The 24,641-nt window shown below is 42.8% G+C and overlaps 1 protein-coding gene across 1 annotated transcript in view; it reads left to right on the top strand.

Moving 5' to 3' along the window:
* SMOC2 (SPARC related modular calcium binding 2) overlaps nucleotides 1-24,641 on the top strand; it is a 441,990-nt gene that overhangs the window by 279,874 nt on the left and 137,475 nt on the right. The window contains exon 8 of the mRNA XM_066595994.1: nucleotides 8,757-8,943. Coding sequence (XP_066452091.1) covers nucleotides 8,757-8,943 — 187 coding nt within the window. The remainder of the gene's footprint in view (nucleotides 1-8,756; nucleotides 8,944-24,641) is intronic.

Genomic DNA, 24,641 nt, shown 5'->3' with positions numbered 1-24,641 from the left:
AAATGAACAGTATTATAAACGAGCATAATAGAAAAGAACTTTGACCTCATTTTTTGATGTCACTGATCATCCCATTTTGTTTTACAGTGGATTCAAGGATTGTGAGTATAGACAAGTTCACACATAAGTGATTCAATATAGTCTACCTAAAGGGCCACTCCAGTAAAAACACATTTTCTTTTACTGCACCCTTTACCTGATTGCCTGTCACAGTATATTGTAGTTACTTCCATACAGTGCATCCTTCTGTCTGATGCTTATCAGGCACTATCTTGATGCTGAGATTTCCCCCTGATTTAACTCCCCTATGTTAGCTTTCCCATGATGCATTAGCACATAATCACATAACAATCTAGTCTGCAGGGAGGACAGTGTGATTATAACTACTCCACATAGTCTCCTAAATAAGCTACAGGAGCTGTTCACATCATGTTTTATCCATCCATTAAACATACGTTTTAAGAAAAGAAAAAAAAATTAAAACGTATCACTTGATACATCCATAGACTGTTATTGGTCAAAAACTGCATACCTTTGACCTCCCTTACTGTATGTTTGTGTGCATTTTTTATAAGCTACAAAAACATAGCATACCATACTTTTCTGTGTCACAAAAAAGTAAGCTTGATGTACCTATACAGTATATATTTTTTTTACATTACAGTCAATAGGAAATATATGGAGACATAAGGAAACGTAACATTTCCATATGTTTATAGGATATGTTTTTTGTTCTCAAATGTCAAGAAAAAAAAACACGTTCAACTGCAAAATTTTAGTAAGACAAAATATGGTGAAAAATGTGTGTGTTTTTCATGTAAAAACTAACAAAAGTGTATGAAAACATATGGCTACGCAGATGTATTCTTTGCCAAATGTTTGTATTTCGATTGTAAAGCAATTGAAAGGGCAAATAAACTGTGGCACAAAAAGAAAGAAATCCCCCTACATAACCAAACCTTGACTGCCCAATCTTGCCCAAGTAAGCAAGAATTGGGGTTGGGTCCCAAACATCAACCAACGTAAAGGCTAGCATATGAATTAAGTGTTAGTTGGCCATAGGTTGTTAATAATTGTGGAGCCACTAACCATAAATAGCCAGTTAACACGTTTGCCAGCCACACCAACTTACATGATGGTGGAGCTCTTGGTTGCATTACAATGGTTGCTATGTAGATCCATACCCTTACGGATAGGTGTGGTTACTGTGAGTTTCTCTTTGAAGGGCCACTCTGACGAAAATACATTTCACCATCCCTGCCCCCCTCATCAGATTGCCTGTCGCACTCTGGAGGTTTCCTCTGTATATTGGTGAGTTCCATGCAGTGCAGCCTTCTATCTTATACTTATCAGGCATCAGCTTGATGCTGAGATTTCTCCCCACTTGCACTATTCTGTGCTATCAATTCTATGATGCATAAGCACAGCATTACATGAGCAGTTAGAGACTGAACCATCTCTGCTGCAGACCATAAGTATACAGTCAGGAGGATGAGCTGTGATCTCCTCTATTATAATTGCGTAACAGGAGCTGTGTGATCATGTCAGACTATGCTGCGGGTTGGTTGCAGATATGTTGGGGATTTTACCAACTGAGCGCAATGTGGATGGTAAAATCTGCATCAAGGTAAAACAAATAGTTGCAGGTTTTGCTGTGGATTACCCATGGATTGACAGTAAAATCTGCAGGTAGGAATGCATAAAAAGGACACAACCGTATATCAATTGTTATGGTGTTTTGATGGATCTGAATTTTTTTATAATGGTGGTGGATGCATTGTTGTTCTCACAAAGACAAATTTCTGTTCTCATATCTAGGTATTAAGCCGGGTTCTGGTATTGTATCTGTTTTGCACTCATTTTTAGGGGCACTATATATGTTGCAATATTTTTCCAAGGGTGCTGTCTGTGTAGCACTATTTTGAGGGGAAATTTTAGCTAGAACATTATTTCCAAAGCACATTATGTGAGTGCACTGTGCCAGACACCAGCTACAGTAATAGGGATAGATGAGGCAGCCACAGGCAGACAATTGGAGTTAGTAGCAGGAAGTGGAGTTTGTGTGGGTTGAGAAAACTTTGATGGGATATTGGAAAGGGGAGGAGCCAAATATGTTTTTATTCCATTTTTGGTAGAGACAAGTCGTGGCTGGAAGGAGTCAACATGGTGGTCTGAGCTAGAAAGAAAAAGTGAGCAAGTCAGTCAGAAAGGATGTCACCTGAGAGTCACTAAACATAACTGTACCGTAATAGAAGTGGTACCTACCACTATATGGTAACTATGTGGTGGTAATATTTCTGTTTGCAATGTAACTTTTATACAGCCACAGTATTGAACCACTAACCACCATCTATAGCAGGGGTGGCGAACCTATGGCACACGTGCCAGAGGCGGCACACGGAGCCATCGCCGCTCACCACTAGTGAATGCCGGCAGGGGCTGCGGCTCCCCTATTAGTATTTACTCACTGTGCTGCTAGCCACGCTGATCCTGGTGCACACTGTGATGTCAGTGTGCAGCCGGGATCCTCCTCCCCCCAGTCTCCTCTAAGGTTCCGTGAGAATAGGGGGAGGAGTCGTCCGGCAACACATTGACATCACAGTGTGTGCCAGGATCAGCAACGCCGAGCAGAGCAGGAGCAGAGCTTCCAGGAGGAGGAGGTAAGTATGTGGGTCTTGTGAAGGTGGGGGGGGGGGGCGCTGTGCGGTGTCACTAATACATTGGGGGCCACTGTGGGGTGTCACTAATACACTGGGGGCCGCTTTGGGGTCTTACTATTACACTGGGGGACATTGGAGTGTCACTAATACACTGGGGGCTGCTGGGGGGATCACTAATACACTGCAGGTCGCTGGGGGGGTCTCACTATTACACTGGGGGCTGCTGGGGGGTGTCACTAATACACTGGGGGCCGCTGTGGGGGGGTCTCACTAAAACACTGGGGGCCGCCAATAATACACTGCAGGCCGCTGGGGGGTGTCACTAATACACTGGGGGCCGCTGGGGGGGTTTCACTAATACACTGGGGGCCACTGGGGGGGGGGTCTGACTAAAACACTGGGGGCCGCCAATAATACACTGCAGGCCCCTGTGGGGTGTCACTAATACACTAGGGGCCGCTGTGGGGTGTCACTAATACACTACGGGCCGCTGTGGGGTGTCACTAATACACTAGGGGCCGCTGTGGGGTGTCACTAATACACTAGGGGCCGTTGCGGGGTCTCACTGATGCACTGGGGGCCGCTGTGGGGTCTCACTATTACACTGAGGGCCACTGTGGGATGTTACTAATATACTGGGGGCCGCTGTGGGGTGTCACTAATATACTGGGGGCCGCTGTGGGGTCTCAATAATAAAGTGGGGGCCGCTGTGGAGTGTCACTATTATACTGTGGGTCGCTGGTGGAGGTCACTATTATACTGTGGGCCGCTGGGGTGTGTCACTATTATACTGGGGGCATAAGCAAAAAAGCCGGCAGCATTCAGAAGGTGATTTTTAGAATAAAAGTCCAACCTTTAATGTTCCATAATTTAAAAGATCTGGCCAGATCTTTTAAACTATGGAACATTAAAGGTTGGACTTTTATTCTAAAAATCACCTTCTGAATGCTGCTGGATTTTTTCGCTTATGCCTGTATATTGAGTTGTAGTTCATTAACCCTATTCTGGCTCTGCATTTCTTTCTCTCTCCACCCTGTACGGGCTTTTTGTTGTTCCTGTGAGGGCTGTTGGATTCCACGTCTATCACTATTATACTGGGGGAGGGGGTGCGCTGGGGGATATCAATAAGAATCTGGGGGCCGCTGTGGGATGTCACTATTATACTAGGGGCCACTGTTGGGTGTCACTATTATACTGAGGACCGCTGGGGAGTGTCACTATTATACTGGGAGCCACTGTGGGGTGTCACTATAATACTGTGGGGTGTTACTATTATAGCAGGGGGTCACTATTATACTGGGGCCTTGTCACTATTATCGCTGGGGGGTGTCACTATTACCGCTGGGGTATGTTTACATGGGGCGGAAATGGGCAGGGCTGTTTCAAAATAGACAGGGTGCAGATTTTGACTGCTTTTTGCATGCGGAAATGCTGCAGAATTTTCCACAGAAATTTCCACTGAGGACATTCTGCAGTATTTCTGCATCCAAAAAGCAGTCAAAATCTGCACCTGTCTATTTTGAAGCGGCACTGTCCTTTTTAGAATGAAGGGCATAAAATCATATGTTGTGATAAGCCCCGCACCCTGACATGTTGGCACTTTGCGATAAATAAGTGGGGTTTGGGTTGCAGTTTGGGCAATCGGTCTCTAAAAGATTCACCATCACTGATCTATAGCCATACATGTGTGTAATTCTTTTTTTCTCTTTTTTTTGGCAGGGGAAAGGGTGGAGGTGTGGGCATGGCATATGTCTTGGACCCCTGATCTTTTAAGACTCTTGAAATACCCCTGAGATTTTGAACAATTTTTTTAAATGCCACTATTTAGTAAAACATCTTAATGTTACCATAATATCTTTTTCTTTCTACCCCACCTCTGATATTTACATTTCCTAACAATATTTAGTTGTGCTTCACTCCAATACTACTCCAAGGGCTCAGTCAGACGGGCGTTTTTATGTGCGCAAAAATGCATGCGTAGAAAGATTTGCGTGACCGAACCAAGCATCACACTGAAAAAAAACACACCTGGCAGCATTTATGCGCACAAAGTGTTCTGCCTGCTATTCCCTGCTGTGACAGCTGCAGCAGGGAATTCCTTTGATTTGAAGCCCCTGGATGCTGTCACATCCAGGTGTTTCACCTTTGGTCAATAGGGCCAGTGGCAGCAGTGGTAGCCTCATTGACATACAGAGAAGATCGCGATCCTCTGCCACAGCATTGTCAGTGTTCAGTGACAAGGGGTCTCCCCACGGAGATGAAGGAATCCTCTGCCACAGCTATCACAGCTGTGGCAGAGGACCGCAATGCTATCTAATTGAATTCAATGGAGCCAGCACTGCAGCCAGCTCCATTAAAAGAAATGGGCTTCCGGCAAGCCCTGCTGTGATTTTCGGGGAAGGGCTTTAAATATAACCCCTTCCCTGAAAATCATCCCTAAAATGTGTAAAAAATAAAAAAATATATATATTCTCACCTCTCTGCAGCTGCCGGGGCTCAGGCGCATCCAGCTGGGTCACCTCCCTGCACTACTCTGAAGTGCTTTAAAGGGGTTGTCCTGCGGCCAAAACGAAAAAATTTTCACACCCCAGTCCCCCATGTTAAGCAAGCATTACAAACTACCCATGTAAATTGTTTTTTAGGCCTTAGTCAGACGGGCGTTTTTTGCCGCGATTTGCGCATGCGCATGCGTCAGGCGATTTTATAAAACCATTGCTTTGCAATGGTATCGGACACATGAGCGCTTTTTATCCGCTCGTCCGATAAATTATAGAACAGAAATCGCAGATCGCACCTATCTGCGATCTGCGATTCCTGTTCTCTTCTCTATATGCGCTCAATGGGGCCGGCGGCAGCAGCACCGACCCCATTGAGAACATATAGAAGACAAATCATTCTTCTCTGCCACAGCTGTAACAGCTGTGGCAGAGAAGAACAATGTTTGCCCATTGAATTCAATGGAGCCGGCAATACAGCCGCCTCCATTGAAAGCAATGGGCTGCCGGCGAGCGCAGGATGAATTGTCAGGAAGGGCTTAAATATATAAGCCCTTGCCTGCAATTCATCCAGAAAAGTGTTAAAATAAAAAATATATACATACTCACCTGCTCCCGGCAGCCGGAGTTCCGTGCGGCCGTACTGCAGTGGGTGTGAAGGGGGTGTGAGTCAGACCTGTCCCTGATTGGCTCAGCGCTGAGCCAATCAGGGGGCAGGTCTGACTCACACCCCCTTCACACCCACTGCAGGCCGGCCGCTCTGAACTCCGGCTGCCGGGAGCAGGTAAGTATATATATATTCTTTATTTTAACACTTTTCTGGATGAATTGCAGGGAAGGGCTTATATATTTAAGCCCTTCCCGACAATTCATCCCACACTCGCCCGCAGCGCATTGCTTTCAATGGAGCGGGCTGTATTGCCGCTCCATTGAATGCAATGCGCTGGACAGCTCCGGCCCGTTTCTAATGAAACGCGGCTAGGAGCAGATTTTCGGGCGATTTTCGGGCACCGGTCACGCGATTTGCGGATGCGCATCCGTCATGCGATCCGCAAATCGCGGGAAAAAACGCCCGTCTGACTAAGGCCTTAGAGCGTTTCTACTCACCATGAAGCTGTTTCATGAAGTTATAAAAATCTTCTTCCAAGATGGCCGCCGTCATTTCCCAAGGTGCACCGCTGGTCTTCTCCCATGGTGCACTGCGGGTCTTCTCCCATAGTGCACCGTGGATGTTCTTCTCCAGTGTGAGCTCCACTCACTGCCGATTACAACCACCTCATTGTCTGATCGGCACCACGTGACGGGGGCGGAGCTACGCAATGACGCTGAGAAGGGGGAGGAGCCAGGACGCAGCTTGTGAGCCCGGAGCCACCAGGAGATGATTCTTCTCTGCGCAAGCCCGACTGTTGCGGCGACCAGAAAAGAAGGCTTCAGTCGTCGCCATGGAGACGGGGACGCCAGCACCGGAGGGGGTAAGTGTATAACTTCTGTATGGCCCATATTTAATGCACGATGTATATTACAAAGTGCATTAATATGGCCATATAGAAGTGCATAACTGCACTTGCTTCTGCGGGACAACCCCTTTAAGCAGGCGGGGATTTTAAATCCCCGCCTGCTGAAAGATCTGCCTATGATGGGCTGAGCACTGTGACCAATCAGAGGCAGCTCTCTTTTAAATCACCGCCTACTGGGATTTAAATTTTTTTTTTACATTTTTTTATTTTGTACTGTAATGAAGTCCTTTCCGCAGACGGGGATTTAAAATCCTTACTTGCTGAAAGGGCTGTGTCTGATTGGCTGAACGCTCAGCCAATCACAGGCAGCTCTCAGCTGAGCGCTGCCTTTGATTAGTCACAGCACTCGGCAATTCATTGTGAGTATATATATTTTTTCTTTTTTACTACAGCTAAGAATGATTTTTCAGGGAAGGGCTTATATTTAAAGCCCTTCCCCGAAAATCACTTCGGGGGTGTCAACATCTTATTGCTCTTAATGGAGCCGCTGACAGTGGCGGCCCCATTGAAATCAATGGGAGAGCTGTGCGATCCTCTGCCACAGCTGTAACAGCTGTGGCAGGGGATTCTTTACTCCCCGCAGGGACTCCCTTTGTCACTCAACACTGTGACTGTGTTCTGTGCCAAGGGGACTCACCACGGACCATATTAATGCACAGCACGGACATTATGTTTTGCAGGTGTGCACGTTTGCAGATCCATAAAACATGGACATGTGAACACACCATAGGGAACCAATGGTTCTAATAGACACACGGTTTTATGCGGACATATGTACGCACATAAACACGCTCGTCTGAATGAGCCCTGGCTCTGAAAACTACCTAGAGCTGGGCAAGAGGTGAAGTAAGCAAAAAATTGGCAGGAAAGCTCTCAGCCAATCAGGGGTCAAAAGGGCAGCTCAATGCTAATGATTATAATCTCATGCATTTCGTACAGTGTTTCCATATTTTTGTTCACCCCCTGTAGGTCCTGCCCTATCTTTTCTTGCATGTATAAAAACTTAACGCAAGAAATATAGGGAGAGGCCTATCTTTTCTTGTGAATGGTAATATCACACAAGAATCACGCTAGTGAAAACAAAACCATTGAAATCACAGTTGCGTGTTTAAATCCAAAAAAGATCTCCTTGACTTGAATGAGCCATTGTTGTGTAACCCTGGGTGAGAAACCCAACCTCACCCAGTACAGAAGAGAACTATAAATGAAAAAGCTATGCACAAAAATAGTCCAGTAATAGAGCCAATCTCATTTAATATGAAAAGTCACAATGAAACCAAATGACGAGATATTGAAGAAATGTATAAATATCAATAATTTAAAACTTAAATAAAAAAAAAATAGCCTAAAAGAATGAGGCTGGAGATAACACAAGACACCCAGACTGGATTAGGGCTTATTCAGGTGACTGCATGTGCAAAAACGCTCGCCCAAACACAACATATTTGCGCAAGAACAAGGTTGAATGAGGTACATTTGTCTGCACATAGTACTGTACTTTTTGCACATGCACGAGCGACACACCCTTTCTGGCAATTAAAAGCCTATTAGCCTAATGAGGTCCTGATGTGTTCTTTTTTTTGAGGTTTTACGCAGTGTTTCATGCTTCCCCCTGTGTATTTGCTCACCTCCCATAGACTTCTATGGAGGCCTTTACTGCGCAAAACACAGGAAAATAGAGCAGGTCCTACTGATTTCAATGAATTTGCTCATTAAAACAAATCCATTGAAATCAATGGGTTCTATTTTCTGCGTTTAGTGTGCATATATTTTAAATGTGGTTGAATGAAGAAGCCTTAACTCATGTCAAGCAGAGCATAACATAACCACCTCTTATGGCAGAATTTTGACATAATTGCCTTTATTAATGTCCCCGCCCCCACAATGTCTAGAAATATAATGCTACAGTACATTGTAGTCAACCTGCTTCTTGGTGCAGTTATTCAAAACGTTACACCAATGTACATCAGCCACATGACATCTGGTTGACTGCTGTGGATATCTCCTTGTTTTCTCTGGAGTTTATGCATGAAGTCCTATTAAAAATTAAAAAGGACCTCTAAAATTGTTTTTATTTTGCACAGCGTCTTCTTGTGATCAGGAACATCACTCTGCACTGGAGGAAGCCAAACAACCAAAGAACGACAATGTCTTCATTCCCGAGTGTGCAAACGGGGGGTTATACAAGCCGGTACAGTGTCACCCATCCACAGGATACTGCTGGTGCGTCCTTGTGGACACCGGAAGACCCATACCGGGCACCTCCACAAGGTAAAGATACTTGTTGTTTTCTGGACATGAATAGTTATCTACTGAGGTCCGTATGTGCTGAACAAACATGGCCAAATAAAATATAACAGCTGTATTTTGGTCTAGATTTGTTATAGAGCGATGGTAGCAAAAACTGCAGAGTTCAGGTACATTGAAAAATATATTGTCCATCATATGTTACAATGTACACAATTTGTTTCTTACACAATAAGGGCTTACTCACTTTTTAATGGATGCATTCTCACTTTCACTTTTGCACGCGCAAAAGAAAGAACAACATGCTCTATTTTAGTGCATACCAAGGGCACCATAGGAGTCTATGGGGGTGCACAAATGTGCACCTGTTCCCCACACAAATGCGCACTGAATTGCGCAATATCGCAAGGAAATGAAAAACATTGGGATGAAGTGCTCCTTCAGACAAGCGTAAGTACAGAAATGCTGCCATAGCATGTAGCATGACTTTGCGTGGTGAAGATTGCAGTATCGCAAGTGTTTCAGCGATTTTTACTGTGCGTTCTGCACTGCCAGGGACTATTCACAGATTTAAAAGGCTGTGAAGCCTAATTAACCCATGGTGTTTTCGATATTCCTGCCATAGGTGTCCATAGACTTCTAGGGTGCCTTTGGTGTGCAAATGCACATTAAAATAGAGCATGTCCCTTTTTTTAGCACACATGAAAACAACAATACGTCAGGACTGCTTCACACGAAAGTATGCGCAAATATGCTCGCCTCAGCGCTACGTTCACGTGTGACACCCCCTTCCATGGATTAAAGGGCTATTTAGTCTAATGAGGCCCACGCGTGTTCTACTTCCACAGACTTGTACAGTGTACTGGGCTTTTGCACACATATTGAGTTTGTTTTTCCGCACCTTCCATAAACTTCTATGAGGTCCTTGATGTGCAAATATGCAGGAAAGTAGAGCAGGACCTATTTTATGATTGTGTGATTGTGTGAAGAAGCCCTAAACCCCTTAGGGACTGACATTTTTTTTCATCATGGTGTTCCAAGAACCATAATATTTTTATTTTCTGTTAAATTGAATTTCCACGATTTTTTTTCCTAGATTTTTTTTTACGACTTTCACCTTATGATATAAATGGCAGGTCAATACAATAACTGTTACCGAATATATATATATATATATATATATATATATATATATATATATATACACTGTCGTTTACCAAGACACATAATATTTTATTTACATTTTTCCGCCAACTGAGCTGTGTTAGGTCTTGTTTTTAACTTGACAGGTTGTAGTTCCCATTGGTACTATTTTGGGATACATATGACTTTTTGATTACTTTTTTTTTTCAATGGCAAATAAAAAACAGCAATTCTGGTGTGTTTTTTTACAGCACTGACTGTGTGGCATAAATATGTTAACTTTATTCTTTGTATCAACACAATAACAGTTTTATATTTTTTATATTTGTATTGTTGCATTCCATAACCTAGAGCATTTTTATTTTTTTTGCCAAATGAGCTGTGTGAGGTCTAATTTATTGTGAGACGAGTTGTAATTTCCATTGGCACCATTTTTTTAAACTCACTTTTTATTTAGTTTTTTTGGGAATAGGATGAATGAAAAGTAGCAATTCTGCCATTGTTTTTTGGAATATTTTTTACAATTTAAGGGCGCCCACCCACTGGCGATTTTTTTTTCTTTGCGTTTTGCGTTTTTTCTCAAGAGCAATTAGAATTGAATGTACTCCTGTCCACTGGCGTTTTTTTTGCGGTGCGTTGCGATTTTTAACATAGGAACTGTCAGTTGCATATGTGTCCTTATTTTTCTCCTAATGCACCCATGAATGTCAATGGAAATTAATGGAAAAGCCGCGAAAACGCCGCAAAAACGCCGCAAAAAACGCCGCGGAAAACGCGGCAAAATCGCGATTTCGCGGTAAATTGCGATTTTGCGCGATCGCGATTTTAACATTACAAGTCCCATAGACCCCTGCAGAGAAAAAAATGCTGCGAATTTCGCAGGGAAAAAAAACGCCAGTGGGTGGGCGCCCTAAGGGCGAGCACCCACTGGCGTTTTTTTACCTGCGTTTTGCGTTTTGCGTTTTTCCTGCACAGGCATAGAGATAACATGTGTTCCTGTCCACTGGCGTTTTTTTTTGCGTTGCGTTTGCGTTTTTAACATAGGAACTGTCAGTTGAATATGTGTCCCTATTTTTCTCCTAATGCACCCATGAATGTCAATGGAAATTAACGGAAAACGCCGCGAAAAACGCAGCGAAAAACACGGGAAATGCGGAGAAAACGCTGCGTTTTTTTCCCGCGGACAACGCAAACGCCAGTGGGTGCTCGCCCTAAAGCTTGTGCATAGACAAGTAACTCTGACATTGCTTTTTTGCCTCATATTGTACTTCATTTAGGTGCGTGAAAAAAAAATAAAAAAAACGCATTTTAAAAAAATTTACGGGACCAAAGCAGTAGATGCGTTTTTAAATTCACACTTGTGTGGTCACACGATGGCAAAATTCACACATAGGCCTTAGTCACACGGGCGTAAATACGCGCGTAAAAACCCACGGACGTAAATACGCGCGTATATATGCGCGTAAAAACGCACCTACTAAAGAAAGAACATATTGGTGGCAATGGACATGGTCACACTTTTTTTTACGCGCGTATATACGCGAGTATATACGCACGTATATACGCGAGTATATACGCACGTATATACGCGCGTATTTACGCCCGTGTGACTAAGGCCATAAAGTGCGGTCCCATCACTATCCCCTGCTGCAGCACTGCAACATTGTTCAGTGACAAGTGGAATCCCCATGGGGATGGTTGAGTGCTGCCTCTGACTGGTCACAGCGCTCTGCCAATCAGAGGCAGCGCTTTCTGGAGGCGGGGATTTTTCAATCCCGGGCCACCAGAACACAGAAAAACACTGCTGGGGATGGAGAGAAGAGCCGGACAGCGCTTCTAGGTGAGTTACCTTTTTTTTCTACAGCTAGAGATGATTCTCAGGGAAGGGCTTATATTTAAAGCCCTTCTCTGAAAATCAATGCAGGGCTTGCAGTCATTCTATTGCTTTCAATGGGGCGGCAGCAGGAGCTGCCCCGTTGAAAGCAATGAAAGAGCATCACGCTCCTGTGCCACAGCTGTGACAGTTGTGGCAGAAGAATTCTTTATTCCCGCGGGGAGTCCCCTTGTCACTGTGACAGCTGTGGCACAGGAGCATGATCTTCTCTGTATTTTTTCAATGGGGGCACTTCTCCTGCTGCCGGCCCCATTGACCACAAAGTGAAACTCCTGTATGTGACAGCATCCAGTGGTTTCACATCCAAAGAATCCCCTGCTGGAGCTGTAACAGCCGCAGCAGGGGATAGAGATCTGCTCCCATTGCTTTCAATGGGGCAGAACTATATGTGCGAATTTTAGGTGTGTTTGCGAATCGCTGTCCTATTTTATTTTACAGGTGCAAATTTTTTTCACATGTAAAAAATGGACATGTGGCTGCTTTTATTGGAAAGCATTGGTTCTAATCAATGCGAATCGCAAGCGCACCTAACATGCGTTAAAAAAAAACATGCTTGTCTGATAAAATAAAATTTCATATTTTTGCCAGTAGGTCATTTTAAAGACAGGTTTTTTTTCTATAGTGCACATGAAAATGAGGATTTGCACTCTAAAATGAATACCCTGTTTGTCCTGTGTTCAGAAACATACCCCTTGTGTCCCTAATATTATGCCCGTATGCGCAACGCGGCCCAAACCGAATGGAGCAGCCGGTGGCTTTCAGAACAGACATTTTGCTTGAAGGTATTTTAGGCCCCATTGCAAACTTGTAGAGCCCTTGAGCGGCCAAAACAATGGAGAACCCCCACAAATGACCCCATTATGAATTCATCTAGGGGTGTACTGCGTATTTTGACCCTACAGTTTTTGAATGACTCTAAACAAAGCAGAAGGAAAAAAATTACGATTCTTATCTTTTTGGCAATTGTGTTATTTTAAAAACAATTTTTTCGTACAGCACACATATAAATGAAGACTTCCACCCCAAAATGGATACCCCTATTTGTCATGTGTTCAGAAACATAGCCACTGTAGCCCCAATCTGCTTACTTGACACATGGCTAGGCCTGTAATGGTGGGAACACCCACCGGATTTCAGGGCCCAACTAACTAAATTCCGGGCCCCATTGCTCACAAAAAAATTGACTCCCTAAAAGTAATACCCCACCCTCCCTTTTTGGCATTCCCTAAATCTTCGATAGAAGTAATAATTAGAGATGAGCGAACGTACTCGGTAAGGCTGATTTCGCAAACGAGCACCGCGATTTTCGAGTACTTCACTACTCGGGTGAAAAGTACTCGGGGGCGCTGTGGGGTGGGGCGTGGTGGAGCGGGGGGTAGCAGCGCGGAACAGGGGGGAGCCCTCTCTCTCTCCCTCTCCCCCCCACTCCCCTCTGCAACCCCCCGCTCACCCACAGCGCCCCCGAGTACTTTTCACCCGAGTAGTGAAGTACTCGAAAATCGCGGTGCTCGATTGCGAAATCGGCCTTACCGAGTACGTTCGCTCATCTCTAGTAATAATGTAAACTGTGTGATATGTATGAAAGCAGAGGTAATTATGGAGGCCCAGTTGGGATGGCACATGGGGCACCCCATGATCCTACTTGCCTTGGCAGCAGCTGCCTGACACTGGTTGCTCCAGTTAAGTTTACAGTTAACTAAAACCCCCAAGTCTTTCTCCATGTCAGTGTTTCCCAGTGGTTTTCCATTTTAGGCCCCTTCACACGAACATATTTCTGTGCCCAAGATATCTCTTGGTACATTTCCATATGGGACCTTGTCATCTTCCCAGATCCATGTTGCCAATTCTTATCTAGCAAGGGTACACATACCTTCAACACCCTGAGATATCCATCTATATGCTTTAAGACTAATATATATATATATATATATATATATATATATATATATATATATATATATATATATATATATTAGGTAATTTATGTTGCATTCCTTTGGTTGCATATCTACTAAATGTATCAACAAGTAATATCTTTTTAAAACACTATGGATTATCTGTATGGTGGGCCATTGGACTTAAATACTGTGATGACCCACATCCTTCCATATCGTCATTTGCTACGTTGTTTATATTTTGTGATTCCCTTTTAATGTGTTCATTAAAGGGGTTGTCTCGCGAAAGCAAGTGGGGTTATACACTTCGGTATGGCCATATTAATGCACTTTGTAATATACATCATGCATTAAATTTGAGCCATACAGAAGTTATTCACTTACCCACTCCGTTGCTGGCGTCCCCGTCTCCATGGCTCCGTCTAATTTCAGCGTCTAATCGCCCGATTAGACGCGCTTGCGCAGAAGGGTCTTCTCCCTTCTGGTCGGTCCGGGCACGAGCGGCGTTCTGGCTCCGCCCCCTTCTACGCGTCATCGCATAGCTCTGCCTCGTCACGTGTGCCGATCAGCCAATTAGGTGGCTGTAATCGGCAGTGGAACGCAAGACATCCACGGTGCACCATGGGAGAAGACCCGCGGTGCACTATGGGAGAAAACCGCGGTGCATCCCTGGGAAACGACCGACGGCCATCTTTGGAAGAAGTTTTATAAGTTGCTGAAACGCTAGAACGGTGAGTAGAAACCATCACTAAAAGCCATTTACACTTGTGCATAGTAATGTTTGCTTTAGAAGGGGCACTGGGCAAAAAAAATAATTTCACTTTTGCCTCGAGACAACCCCTTTAAGCATGTCTTCCTCTTGCATATTAGTTCCAATGGCTTTACAATTATCTGCATTTCTTGACTGAAATATTGTTGCTCTAGACCAAGTGTAATTATGCATATCTCAAGTTCAATGATCCATGATTAGATCTCTGTCCTTACTGAGGACTTGCATCTTGAACAAAAAATCTTATTTTTAATCGCCTTGTAGGTATTTTCCCTGCATTCATTAAGGATATTGGCCTACTGGGGTACATTGCATCTTCTTTCTTACATTCAAACCAATTACTCACTCTTCTTGTTAAGTGCATTTACCATCATGGATCTTGTACCCATCCTTTCACTGCCAATGCCACCAAGGTTCTACTATTTCTCTCTTCTGATTTCAAATCTTCCACTTCTCAACATTGGGCCTAAAATAACTCCGTTCTCTGGAACAGGAATCGCCAGAGAAGCCATAGGTTTGGCATATACAGGAAAATGATTACAAATCAAACAATCAAGACTAATTTCTCATTTTTATATCTATTTCATCATATTTAACACATTTAGCCAATTTCTTTTCCAGTTCATCATACATGCAATTTGATAATGGTAACATTTCTATCATCTATATATATAAAATTGAATGTATGTCTGTCTGCGTGCGTGCGTGCGTGCGTGCGTGTTTGTCCTTTATGCGCTACTACACCATTCATCCGATCGCCATGAAACTTTGGGAAGTTGTTGAGTACACTCCTGGGAAGATTATAGGCATAGTACAAATATCCTACGATAAATGGCGCGCGAGCGTCGTCGAAAGTTACGCCCCCCCCCCACGTAGATCGAATAAGTAAGCCACCTGCTATTGTGATGTCATCACTGATGTCATCAACATCGGACGCCCTTGAACATGCCCCAACATGTTCTATAAAGCTGCATTGTGATGTCATTAAGGCTGTATTATGACACGTACAGCTTGGAACCACTAGAGCACGCCAGCCAATTACCATTGGAGTTGGAAGTGGGTAAACAAGTACTAGGATATCTTCCTAAGAAGCCACAGCAGCCGGATAAATTGTATGTTCCACCCAACGGCTATTTTATTCAGCCCGCAAGGGGGAAGCAGCGGCCTACAAAATCTAATTCTCTCATTTCCTGATGTCATAGATAGATAGATAGATAGATAGATAGATAGATAGATAGATAGATAGATAGATAGACTGTATGCAATAACCCTGATAGATAGATAGATAGATAGATAGATAGATAGATAGATAGATAGATAGATAGATAGATAGATAGATAGATAGATAGATATTGAATGTATGTCTGTCTGCGTGCGTGCGTGTTTGTCCTTTATGCGCTACTACACCATTCATCCGATCGCCATGAAACTTTGGGAAGTTGTTGAGTACACTCCTGGGAAGATTATAGGCATAGTACAAATATCCTACGATAAATGGCGCGCGAGCGTCGTCGAAAGTTACGCCCCCCCCCCCACGTAGATCGAATAAGTAAGCCACCTGCTATTGTGATGTCATCACTGATGTCATCAACATCGGACGCCCTTGAACATGCCCCAACATGTTCTATAAAGCTGCATTGTGATGTCATTAAGGCTCTATTATGACACGTACAGCTTGGAACCACTAGAGCACGCCAGCCAATTACCATTGGAGTTGGAAGTGGGTAAACAAGTACTAGGATATCTTCCTAAGAAGCCACAGCAGCCGGATAAATTGTATGTTCCACCCAACGGCTATTTTATTCAGCCCGCAAGGGGGAAGCAGCGGCCTACAAAATCTCATTCAGGTAGGTAGGTTCAGTTCTTGGAGGTTGGGGAATGCTTATGGGCAAGGCCTTATGTCTCATCCCAACTCGATTATTCAATTCTAAGCGCAAAAGAATTAGCGTCCAAATTTTATGTACGGAATTTAATTCTCTCATTTCCCAATGTCATAGAAACTTGAAATTTGGCTCGAGCATTGATTATGTCATAAATAGGAAAAGTTAATGGGTCCCAACTCGATTATTCAATTCAAAGCGCCAAAGAATTAGCGTTCAAATTTTACGTACGGAATCTAATTCTCTCATTTCCTGATGTCATAGATAGATAGATAGATAGATAGATAGATAGATAGATAGATAGATAGATAGACAGACTGTATGCAATGACACGTACAGCTTGGAACCATAAATACTAGAGCACGCCAGCCATTTACAGTCAGTCTCCATTGGAGTTGGAAGTGGGCAAACATGTACTAGGCTATCTTCCCAAGAAGCCACAGCAGCCGGATAAATTGGATGTTCCACACAACGGCTATTTTATTCAGCCTGCAAGGGGGAAGCAGCGGCCTACAAAACCTCAGTGGTCGCTGCTGCCGTCATCTAGATATATAAAAACGAATGTATGTATGTCTGTCTGTCTTCGCAGCAACGCGCGACGGGTACGCTAGTCTATATATATAAAATTGAACGTATGCGTGTGTGTCTGTCTGTGTGCGTGTCTGTGTGTCTGTTTGTTTGTCCTTTATGCGCTACTACACCATTCATCCGATCGCCATGAAACTTTGGGAAGTTGTTGAGTACACTCCTGGGAAGATTATAGGCATAGTACATTTATGCTACGATAAATGGCGCGCATGCATGCGTATTCGACAGTTACGACCCCCCCCACGTAGATCGTTCGATTTCCATCATTGCCACTAATTCTCTCACTTCCCGATGTTGTAGAAGCGTGAAATTTGGCACGAGCATTGATTATGTCATAAATAGGAAAAGGTAATGGGTCCCAACTCGATTATTCAATTCTAAGCGCCAAAGAATTAGCGTCCAAATTATACGTACGGAATCTAATTTTCTCGCTTCCCAATGTCATAGAAACTTGAAATTTTGCACGAGCATTGATTATGTCATAAATAGGAAAAGCTAATGGGTCCCAACTTGACTATTCAATTCTATGCGCCAAAGAATTAGCGTCCAAATTTTACGTACGGAATGTAATTTTCTCACATAGAAACTTGAAATTTGGCACGAGCATTGAATATGTCATAAATAGGAAACGCTAATGGGTCCCAACTCGATTATTCAATTCTATGCGCCAAAGAATTAGCGTCCAAATTTTACGTACGAAATCTAATTTTCTCACATAGAAACTTGAAATTTGGCACGGGCATTGAATATGTCATAAATAGGAAACACGAATGGGTCCCAACTCGATTATTCAATTCTATGCGCCAAAGAATTAGCGTCCAAATTTTACGTACGGAATGTAATTTTCTCACATTGAAACATGAAATTTAGCACGGGCATTGAATATGTCATAAATAGGAAAAGCTAATGGGTCCCAACTCCATTATTCAATTCTATGCACAAAAGAATTAGCGTCCAAATTTTACGTACAAAATGTAATTTTCTCACATAGAAACTTGAAATTTGGCACGGGCATTGAATATGTCATAAATAGGAAAAGTTAATGGGTCCCAACTCGATTATTCGTTTCTAAGCGCCAAACAATTAGCGTCCAAATTTTACGTACGGAATCTAATTCTCTCACTTCCTGATATATATAAATGAATGTATGTCTGTCTGTCTGTCCTTTATGCATTACTACACCATTCATCCAATTGCCATGAGACTTTGGGAAGTTGCTGAGTACACTCCTGGGAAGATTATAGGCATAGTACAACTATCCTACGATAGGTGGCGCGCGTACGAGCATCATCGACAGTTATGCCCCCCAGACAAAGATCGTTTGATTTCCATCTCAAGCATGAAAGCAAAAGGCATTACGAGCAACGGGATGAGTGTTCAACCAGAAAATGATGCATCCGCCGAACGTTTCGCAAGACAATTGCTGGATATTGAGAATGCTGAGGTAAAATGAAAGCTGTGCTGTGATTGGTTGCTATTTCTTATACTGCTAAGGGTAACATGAAAGCTGTGCTGTGATTGGTGGCTACTTCTTATACTACTGAGGTTGCATGAAAGCTGTGCTGCGATTCGTTGTTATATATTATACCACTAAGGTAACATGAAAGCTGCGCTGTGATTGGTTGCTATATATAATACCGCAGAGGTAACATGAAAGCTGCGCTGTGATTGGTTGCTATTTTTTATATTGCTGAGGCAGAATAAAAGTTGCGCTGTGATTGGTTGTTATTTCTCTTACTGTTCAGGTAACATGAAAGCTGCGCTGTGATTGGTTGTTATATTTTATACTGCTAAGGTAACATGAAAGCTGCGCTGTGATTGGTTGTTATATATTATACCACTGAGGTAACATGAAAGCTGCGCTGTGATTGGTTGTTATCTAGATATATAAAAATGAATGAATGTATGTCTGTCTGTCTTCGCAGCAACGCGCGACGGGTAAGCTAGTCTATATATATAAAATTGAATGTATGCGTGTCTGTGTGTCTATCTGTGTGTCTGTCTGTCTGTGTGTTTGTCCTTTATGCGCTACTACACCATTCATCCGATCGCCATGAAACTTTGGGAAGTTGTTGAGTACACTCCTGGGAAGATTATAGGCATAGTAAAACTATCCTACGATAAATGGCGCGCGTGCGAGCGTCGTCGACAGTTGCGCCCCCCCCCCCACGTACATCGTTTGATTTCCATCACTGCCACTAATTCTCTCACTTCGCGATGTCATAGAAACTTGAAATTTGGCATGAGCATTGATTATGTCATAAATAGGAAACGCTAATGGGTCCCAACTCAATTACTCAATTCTAAGCGCCAAAGAATTAGCGTCCAAATTTTACGTACAGAATCTAATTTTCTCGCTTCCCAATGTCATAGAAACTTGAAATTTGGCACGAGCATTGATTATGTCACAAATAGGAAACACTAATGGGTCCCAACTCAATTATTCAATTCTATGTGCCAAAGAATTAGCGTCCAAATTTTACGTACGGAATGTAATTTTCTCACATAGAAACTTGAAATTTGGCACGGGCATTGAATATGTCATAAATAGGAAAAGCTAATGGGTCCCAACTCCATTATTCAATTCTATGCGCCAAAGAATTAGCGTCCAAATTTTACGTACGGAATGTAATTTTCTCACATAGAAACTTGAAATTTGGCACGGGCATTGATTATGTCGTAAATAGGAAAAGCTAATGGGTCCCAACTCGATTATTCAATTCTATGCGCAAAAGAATTAGCGTCCAAATTTTACGTACGGAATGTAATTTTCTCACATAGAAACTTGAAATTTGGCACGGGCATTGAATATGTCATAAATTGGAAATGCTAATCGGTCCCAACTCCATTACTCAATTCTATGTGCAAAAGAATTAGCGTCCAAATTTTACGTACGGAATCTAATTTTCTCACTTCCCAATGTCATAGAAACTTGAAATTTGGCACGAGCATTGATTATGTCATAAATCGGAAAAGCTATTGGGTCCCAACTCGATTATTCAATTCTATGCGCAAAAGAATTAGCGTCCAAATTTTACATACGGAATGTAATTTTCTCACTTTCCGGTGTCATAGAAACGTGAAATTTGGCACGAGCATTGATTATGTCATAAATAGGAAAAGCTAATGGGTCCCAACTCGATTATCTAATTCTATGCGCAAAAGAGTTAGCGTCCAAATTTTGCGTACGGAATGTAATTTTCTCACATAGAAACTTGAAATTTGGCACGGGCATTGAATATGTCACAAATAGGAAACGCTAATGGGTCCCAACTCAATTATTCAATTCTATGCGCAAAAGAATTAGCGTCCAAATTTTACGTACGGAATCTAATCTTCTCGCTTCCCAATGTCATAGAAACTCGAAATTTTGGCATGAGCATTGAATATGTCATAAATAGGAAAAGCTAATTGGTCCCAACTCGATTATTCAATTCTATGCGCAAAAGAATTAGCGTCCAAATTTTACGTATGGAATCGAATTCTCTCGCTTCCCAATGTAATAGAAACTCGAAATTTGGCACGAGCATTGATTATGTCATAAATAGGAAAAGTTAATGGGTCCCAACTCGATTATTCAATTTTAAGCGCAAAACAATTGACGTCCAAATTTTACGTACGGATTCGAATTTTCTCGCTTCCCGATGTAATAGAAACTTGAAATTTGGCACGAGCATTGAATATGTCATAAATAGGAAAAGTTAATGGGAAGTTGTTGAGTACACTCCTGGGAAGGTTACTGGCATAGTACAACTATCCTACGATAGGTGGCGCGCGCGCGTGCGAGCGTCGTCGACAGATATGCCCCCCAGACAAAGATCGTTTGATTTCCATCTCAAGCACAAAAGCAAAAGGCATTATGAGCAACGGGATGCGTGTTCAACTACAAAATGATGCATCCGCCGAACGTATCACAAGACAATTCCTGGATATTGAGAATGCTGAGGTAAAATAAAAGCTGTGCTGTGATTGGTTGCTATATATTATACCGCTGAGGTAAAATGAATGCTGTGCTGTGATTGGTTGTTATATTTTATACTGCTGAGGTAAAATAAGCTGCGCTGTGATTGGGTGTTATATATTATAAAGCTGAGGTAACATGAAAGCTGCGCTGTGATTGGTTGTTATATATTATACCACTGAGGTAACCTAAAAAAGCTGCGCTGTGATTGGTTGTTATCTAGATATATAAAAAACGAATGTATGTCTGTCTGTCTTCGCAGCAACGCGCGACGGGTGAGCTAGTCTATATATATAAAATTGTGTGTCTGTGTGTCTGTGTGTCCTTTATGCGCTACTACACCATTCATCCGATCGCCATGAAACTTTGGGAAGTTGTTGAGTACACTCCTGGGAAGATTATAGGCATAGTACATTGATGCTATGATAAATGGCGCGCATGCGAGCGTCGTCGACAGTTACGCCCCCCCCCCCCACATAGATCGTTTGATTTCCATCATTGCCACTAATTCTCTCACTTCCCGATGTCGTACAAACATTGAATTTGGCACAGGCATTTATTATGTCACAAATAGAAAAAGTTAATAGGTCCCAACTTGATTATTCAATTCTAAGCGCCAAAGAATTAGCGTCCAAATTTTATGTACGGAATCTAATTCTCTCACTTCCCAATGTCATAGAAACTTGAAATTTGGCACGAGCATTGATTATGTCATAAATAGGAAAAGTTAATGGGTCCCAACTCGATTATTCAATTCTAAGCGCAAAAGAATGAGCGTCCAAATTGTACGTACGGAATCTAATTTTCTCACTTCCTGATGTCATCTATATATATAAAAAGGAATGCATGTCTGTCTGTCTGTCCTTTTTTGCGCTACTACACCATTCATCTAATCGCCATGAAACTTTGGGAAGTTGTTGAGTACACTCCTGGGAAGATTACTGGAATAGCACATCTATCCTACGATAGGTGGCGCGCGTGCGAGCATCGTCGACAGTTATGCCCCCCAGACAAAGATCGTTTGATTTCCATCTCAAGCACAAAAGCAAAAGGCATTACGAGCAACAGGATGCGTGTTCAACTACAAAATGATGCATCTGCCGAACGTTTCGCAAGACAATTGCTAGATATTGAGAATGCTGAGGTAAAATGAAGGCTGTGCTGTGATTGGTTGCTATTTCTTATGCTGCTGAGGTAACATGAAAGCCGTGCTGTGATTGGTTGCTATATATTATACTGCTGAGGCAACATGAAACCTGTGCTGTGATTGGTTGCTATATATTATACCGCTGAGGTAACATGAAAGCTGTGCTGTTATTGGTTGCAATTTCTTATACTGCTGAGGTAAAATGAAAGCTGTGCTGTGATTGGTTGCTATTTCTTATACTGCTGAGGTAACATGAAAGCTGTGCTGTTATTGGTTGCTATATATTATACTGCTGAGGCAACATGAAACCTGTGCTGTGATTGGTTGCTATATATTGTACCGCTGAGGTAACATGAAAGCTGTGCTGTGATTGGTTGCTATATATTATACTGCTGAGGTAACATGAAAGCTGCTGTGCTGTGATTGGTTGTTATATATTATACCGCTGAGGTAACTTGAAAGCTGCGCTGTGATTGGTTGTTTTCTAGATATATAAAAACGAATGTATGTATGTATGTCTGTCTTCGCAGCAACACGCGATGGGTAAGCTAGTATACAATAAATATACTTACTTAATCATGATCTCTTAGGTTTTGAGGAATTTTTTGTAATATGTAGCATGTATCCATACAGGCTTCCCTTCCGCCTTCACAGAGCTTGGGGTAGTCTGTTGCGCTTGATATGGCACTTCAAAATGAAGATCTAATACTTTTCAAATGTGTTTCTTAATCATCACCCAGTCACCTGGCTCTATATAATCAGTTACTTTCAATGAGAATGGATGTAGAATGGAACAAAGAAAAAACAACTATCAATCTCTTGTAACTTTTTCTATAAAGCCCCTACATAGGAGGTTAAATCAGAATGAAACTGTTGTAACTGCTGTGGAAAGTATAAGCCTGTTTTGGGAGAAATACCAAAAAGCACCTCATAAGGGCTAAGACTTGTTTTCTTATTTGGAGTCGTCTTTAAATCATATAAGGCTAATGGAAGGCATTCTGTCCATGGTTTGTTTGTCTCTGCCATGGCTTTCTGGATTTTTAATTTCAATGTAGCATTCAATCTCTACATTTTACTAGTGCTGTGGGGATGGGAAAGAGTATGAAAAGTCTGTTCTATTCCCAGAGCTTGCATAACTTCTTGACATACTTCAGAAGTGAAATGACAACCTGTATCTCTTTCAATTACCTGTGGTACTCCATATCTGCAGACTACTTCTAACAATATTTTTTTAGCAACAGTTTTTGCATTTGCCATGGCAGAGTCCAGGCTTTAACCCACTGCAAGAACAAATCAGGGCAAACGAGGACATAATCATAATTAGCCACCTTTGGAAGCCAAATAAAATCAATCTGCAGTCACTGGAAAGGGTACAGTGATTTGGGAATACATTTCATAGATACATTTATTGTCTTTTCTGCATTATGGCAAGCAAAGATTACACAGCACTGTACAAAATTTGCAGCAACATATAGGAACCCCGGGGCTACCCAATACTGGCTTATCAGACTTACCATTGCATCCTTAGCCTGGCGGGTGGCTCCATGGGGCATGGCGTACATAATTGGGTATATAACCCTAAGTAAGCACCTTTGTACCTACATTCCATAGCCCATCCTCTTCTTTGGACCCCACTTGTTTGGTCCATTCTCCTGAGCAGTAGCATGCTCTTGGAGATTTTATAATAATTGCAGGTCAACCTTTCCTAACACTGATTGCATACTGTATATATTTACAGGACACGGTAACAGGGAGGCAGCCTTAGCTGCGGTATTGATTCTTCGGTTTTCTTAAGTTTCTATTGTCCATTTCATATGGGCTTGCACCTTAAGAATATTAACCTGTCTCAGTAATTGTAAGGTCCTAAGAAGTTGAATCACTAATTCTGCATTTCTACCTAATAAAGTTTCTGCTACAACATTTGCGGTTAAGTGTTCTGCCATTATACAGGTAGTCCCTGACTTGCGAACAGGTTCCGTTCCAGGAGCCTGTTTGCAAGTCCAATTTGTTCGCAAGTCCGAACAAATGGTAGTATGGAGCGGGATCGCGGGTGGATCCCGCTCCATACAACGTCGGGTGCCGGCTGTTCCTACAGCGGGCACCCGGCGGCAGCAGTTCCGATGAGCCGCGCCGCTCGTCGGAACTGTTAACACTTTAAATACCGCTCTGACAGCGGTATTTAAAGTGTTTACAGTTCTGACGAGCGGCGCGGCTCTTCGGAACTGCTGCCGCCGGGTGCCCGCTGTAAGAAACAGCCGGCACCCGACGTTCAGGGGGCCCGTACAGCGTCCCACAATGAGATCGCAGGACGCTGTGCGGTTGCTAGGCAGCCGGGGACCTCCTGAAAGGCCCCAGGGCTGCCTATGCAGAATGCCTATCAAGCGCACGGCTTGATAGGCGCTCTGTATAGACAGCCCTAGGGCCTTTCAGAAGGCCCGCGGCTGC

Source organism: Eleutherodactylus coqui, chromosome 3, assembly GCF_035609145.1.
Source record: "Eleutherodactylus coqui strain aEleCoq1 chromosome 3, aEleCoq1.hap1, whole genome shotgun sequence".
NCBI classification, from domain to species: Eukaryota; Metazoa; Chordata; class Amphibia; order Anura; family Eleutherodactylidae; genus Eleutherodactylus; species Eleutherodactylus coqui.
This window is presented reverse-complemented; position numbering and strand designations above follow the sequence as displayed.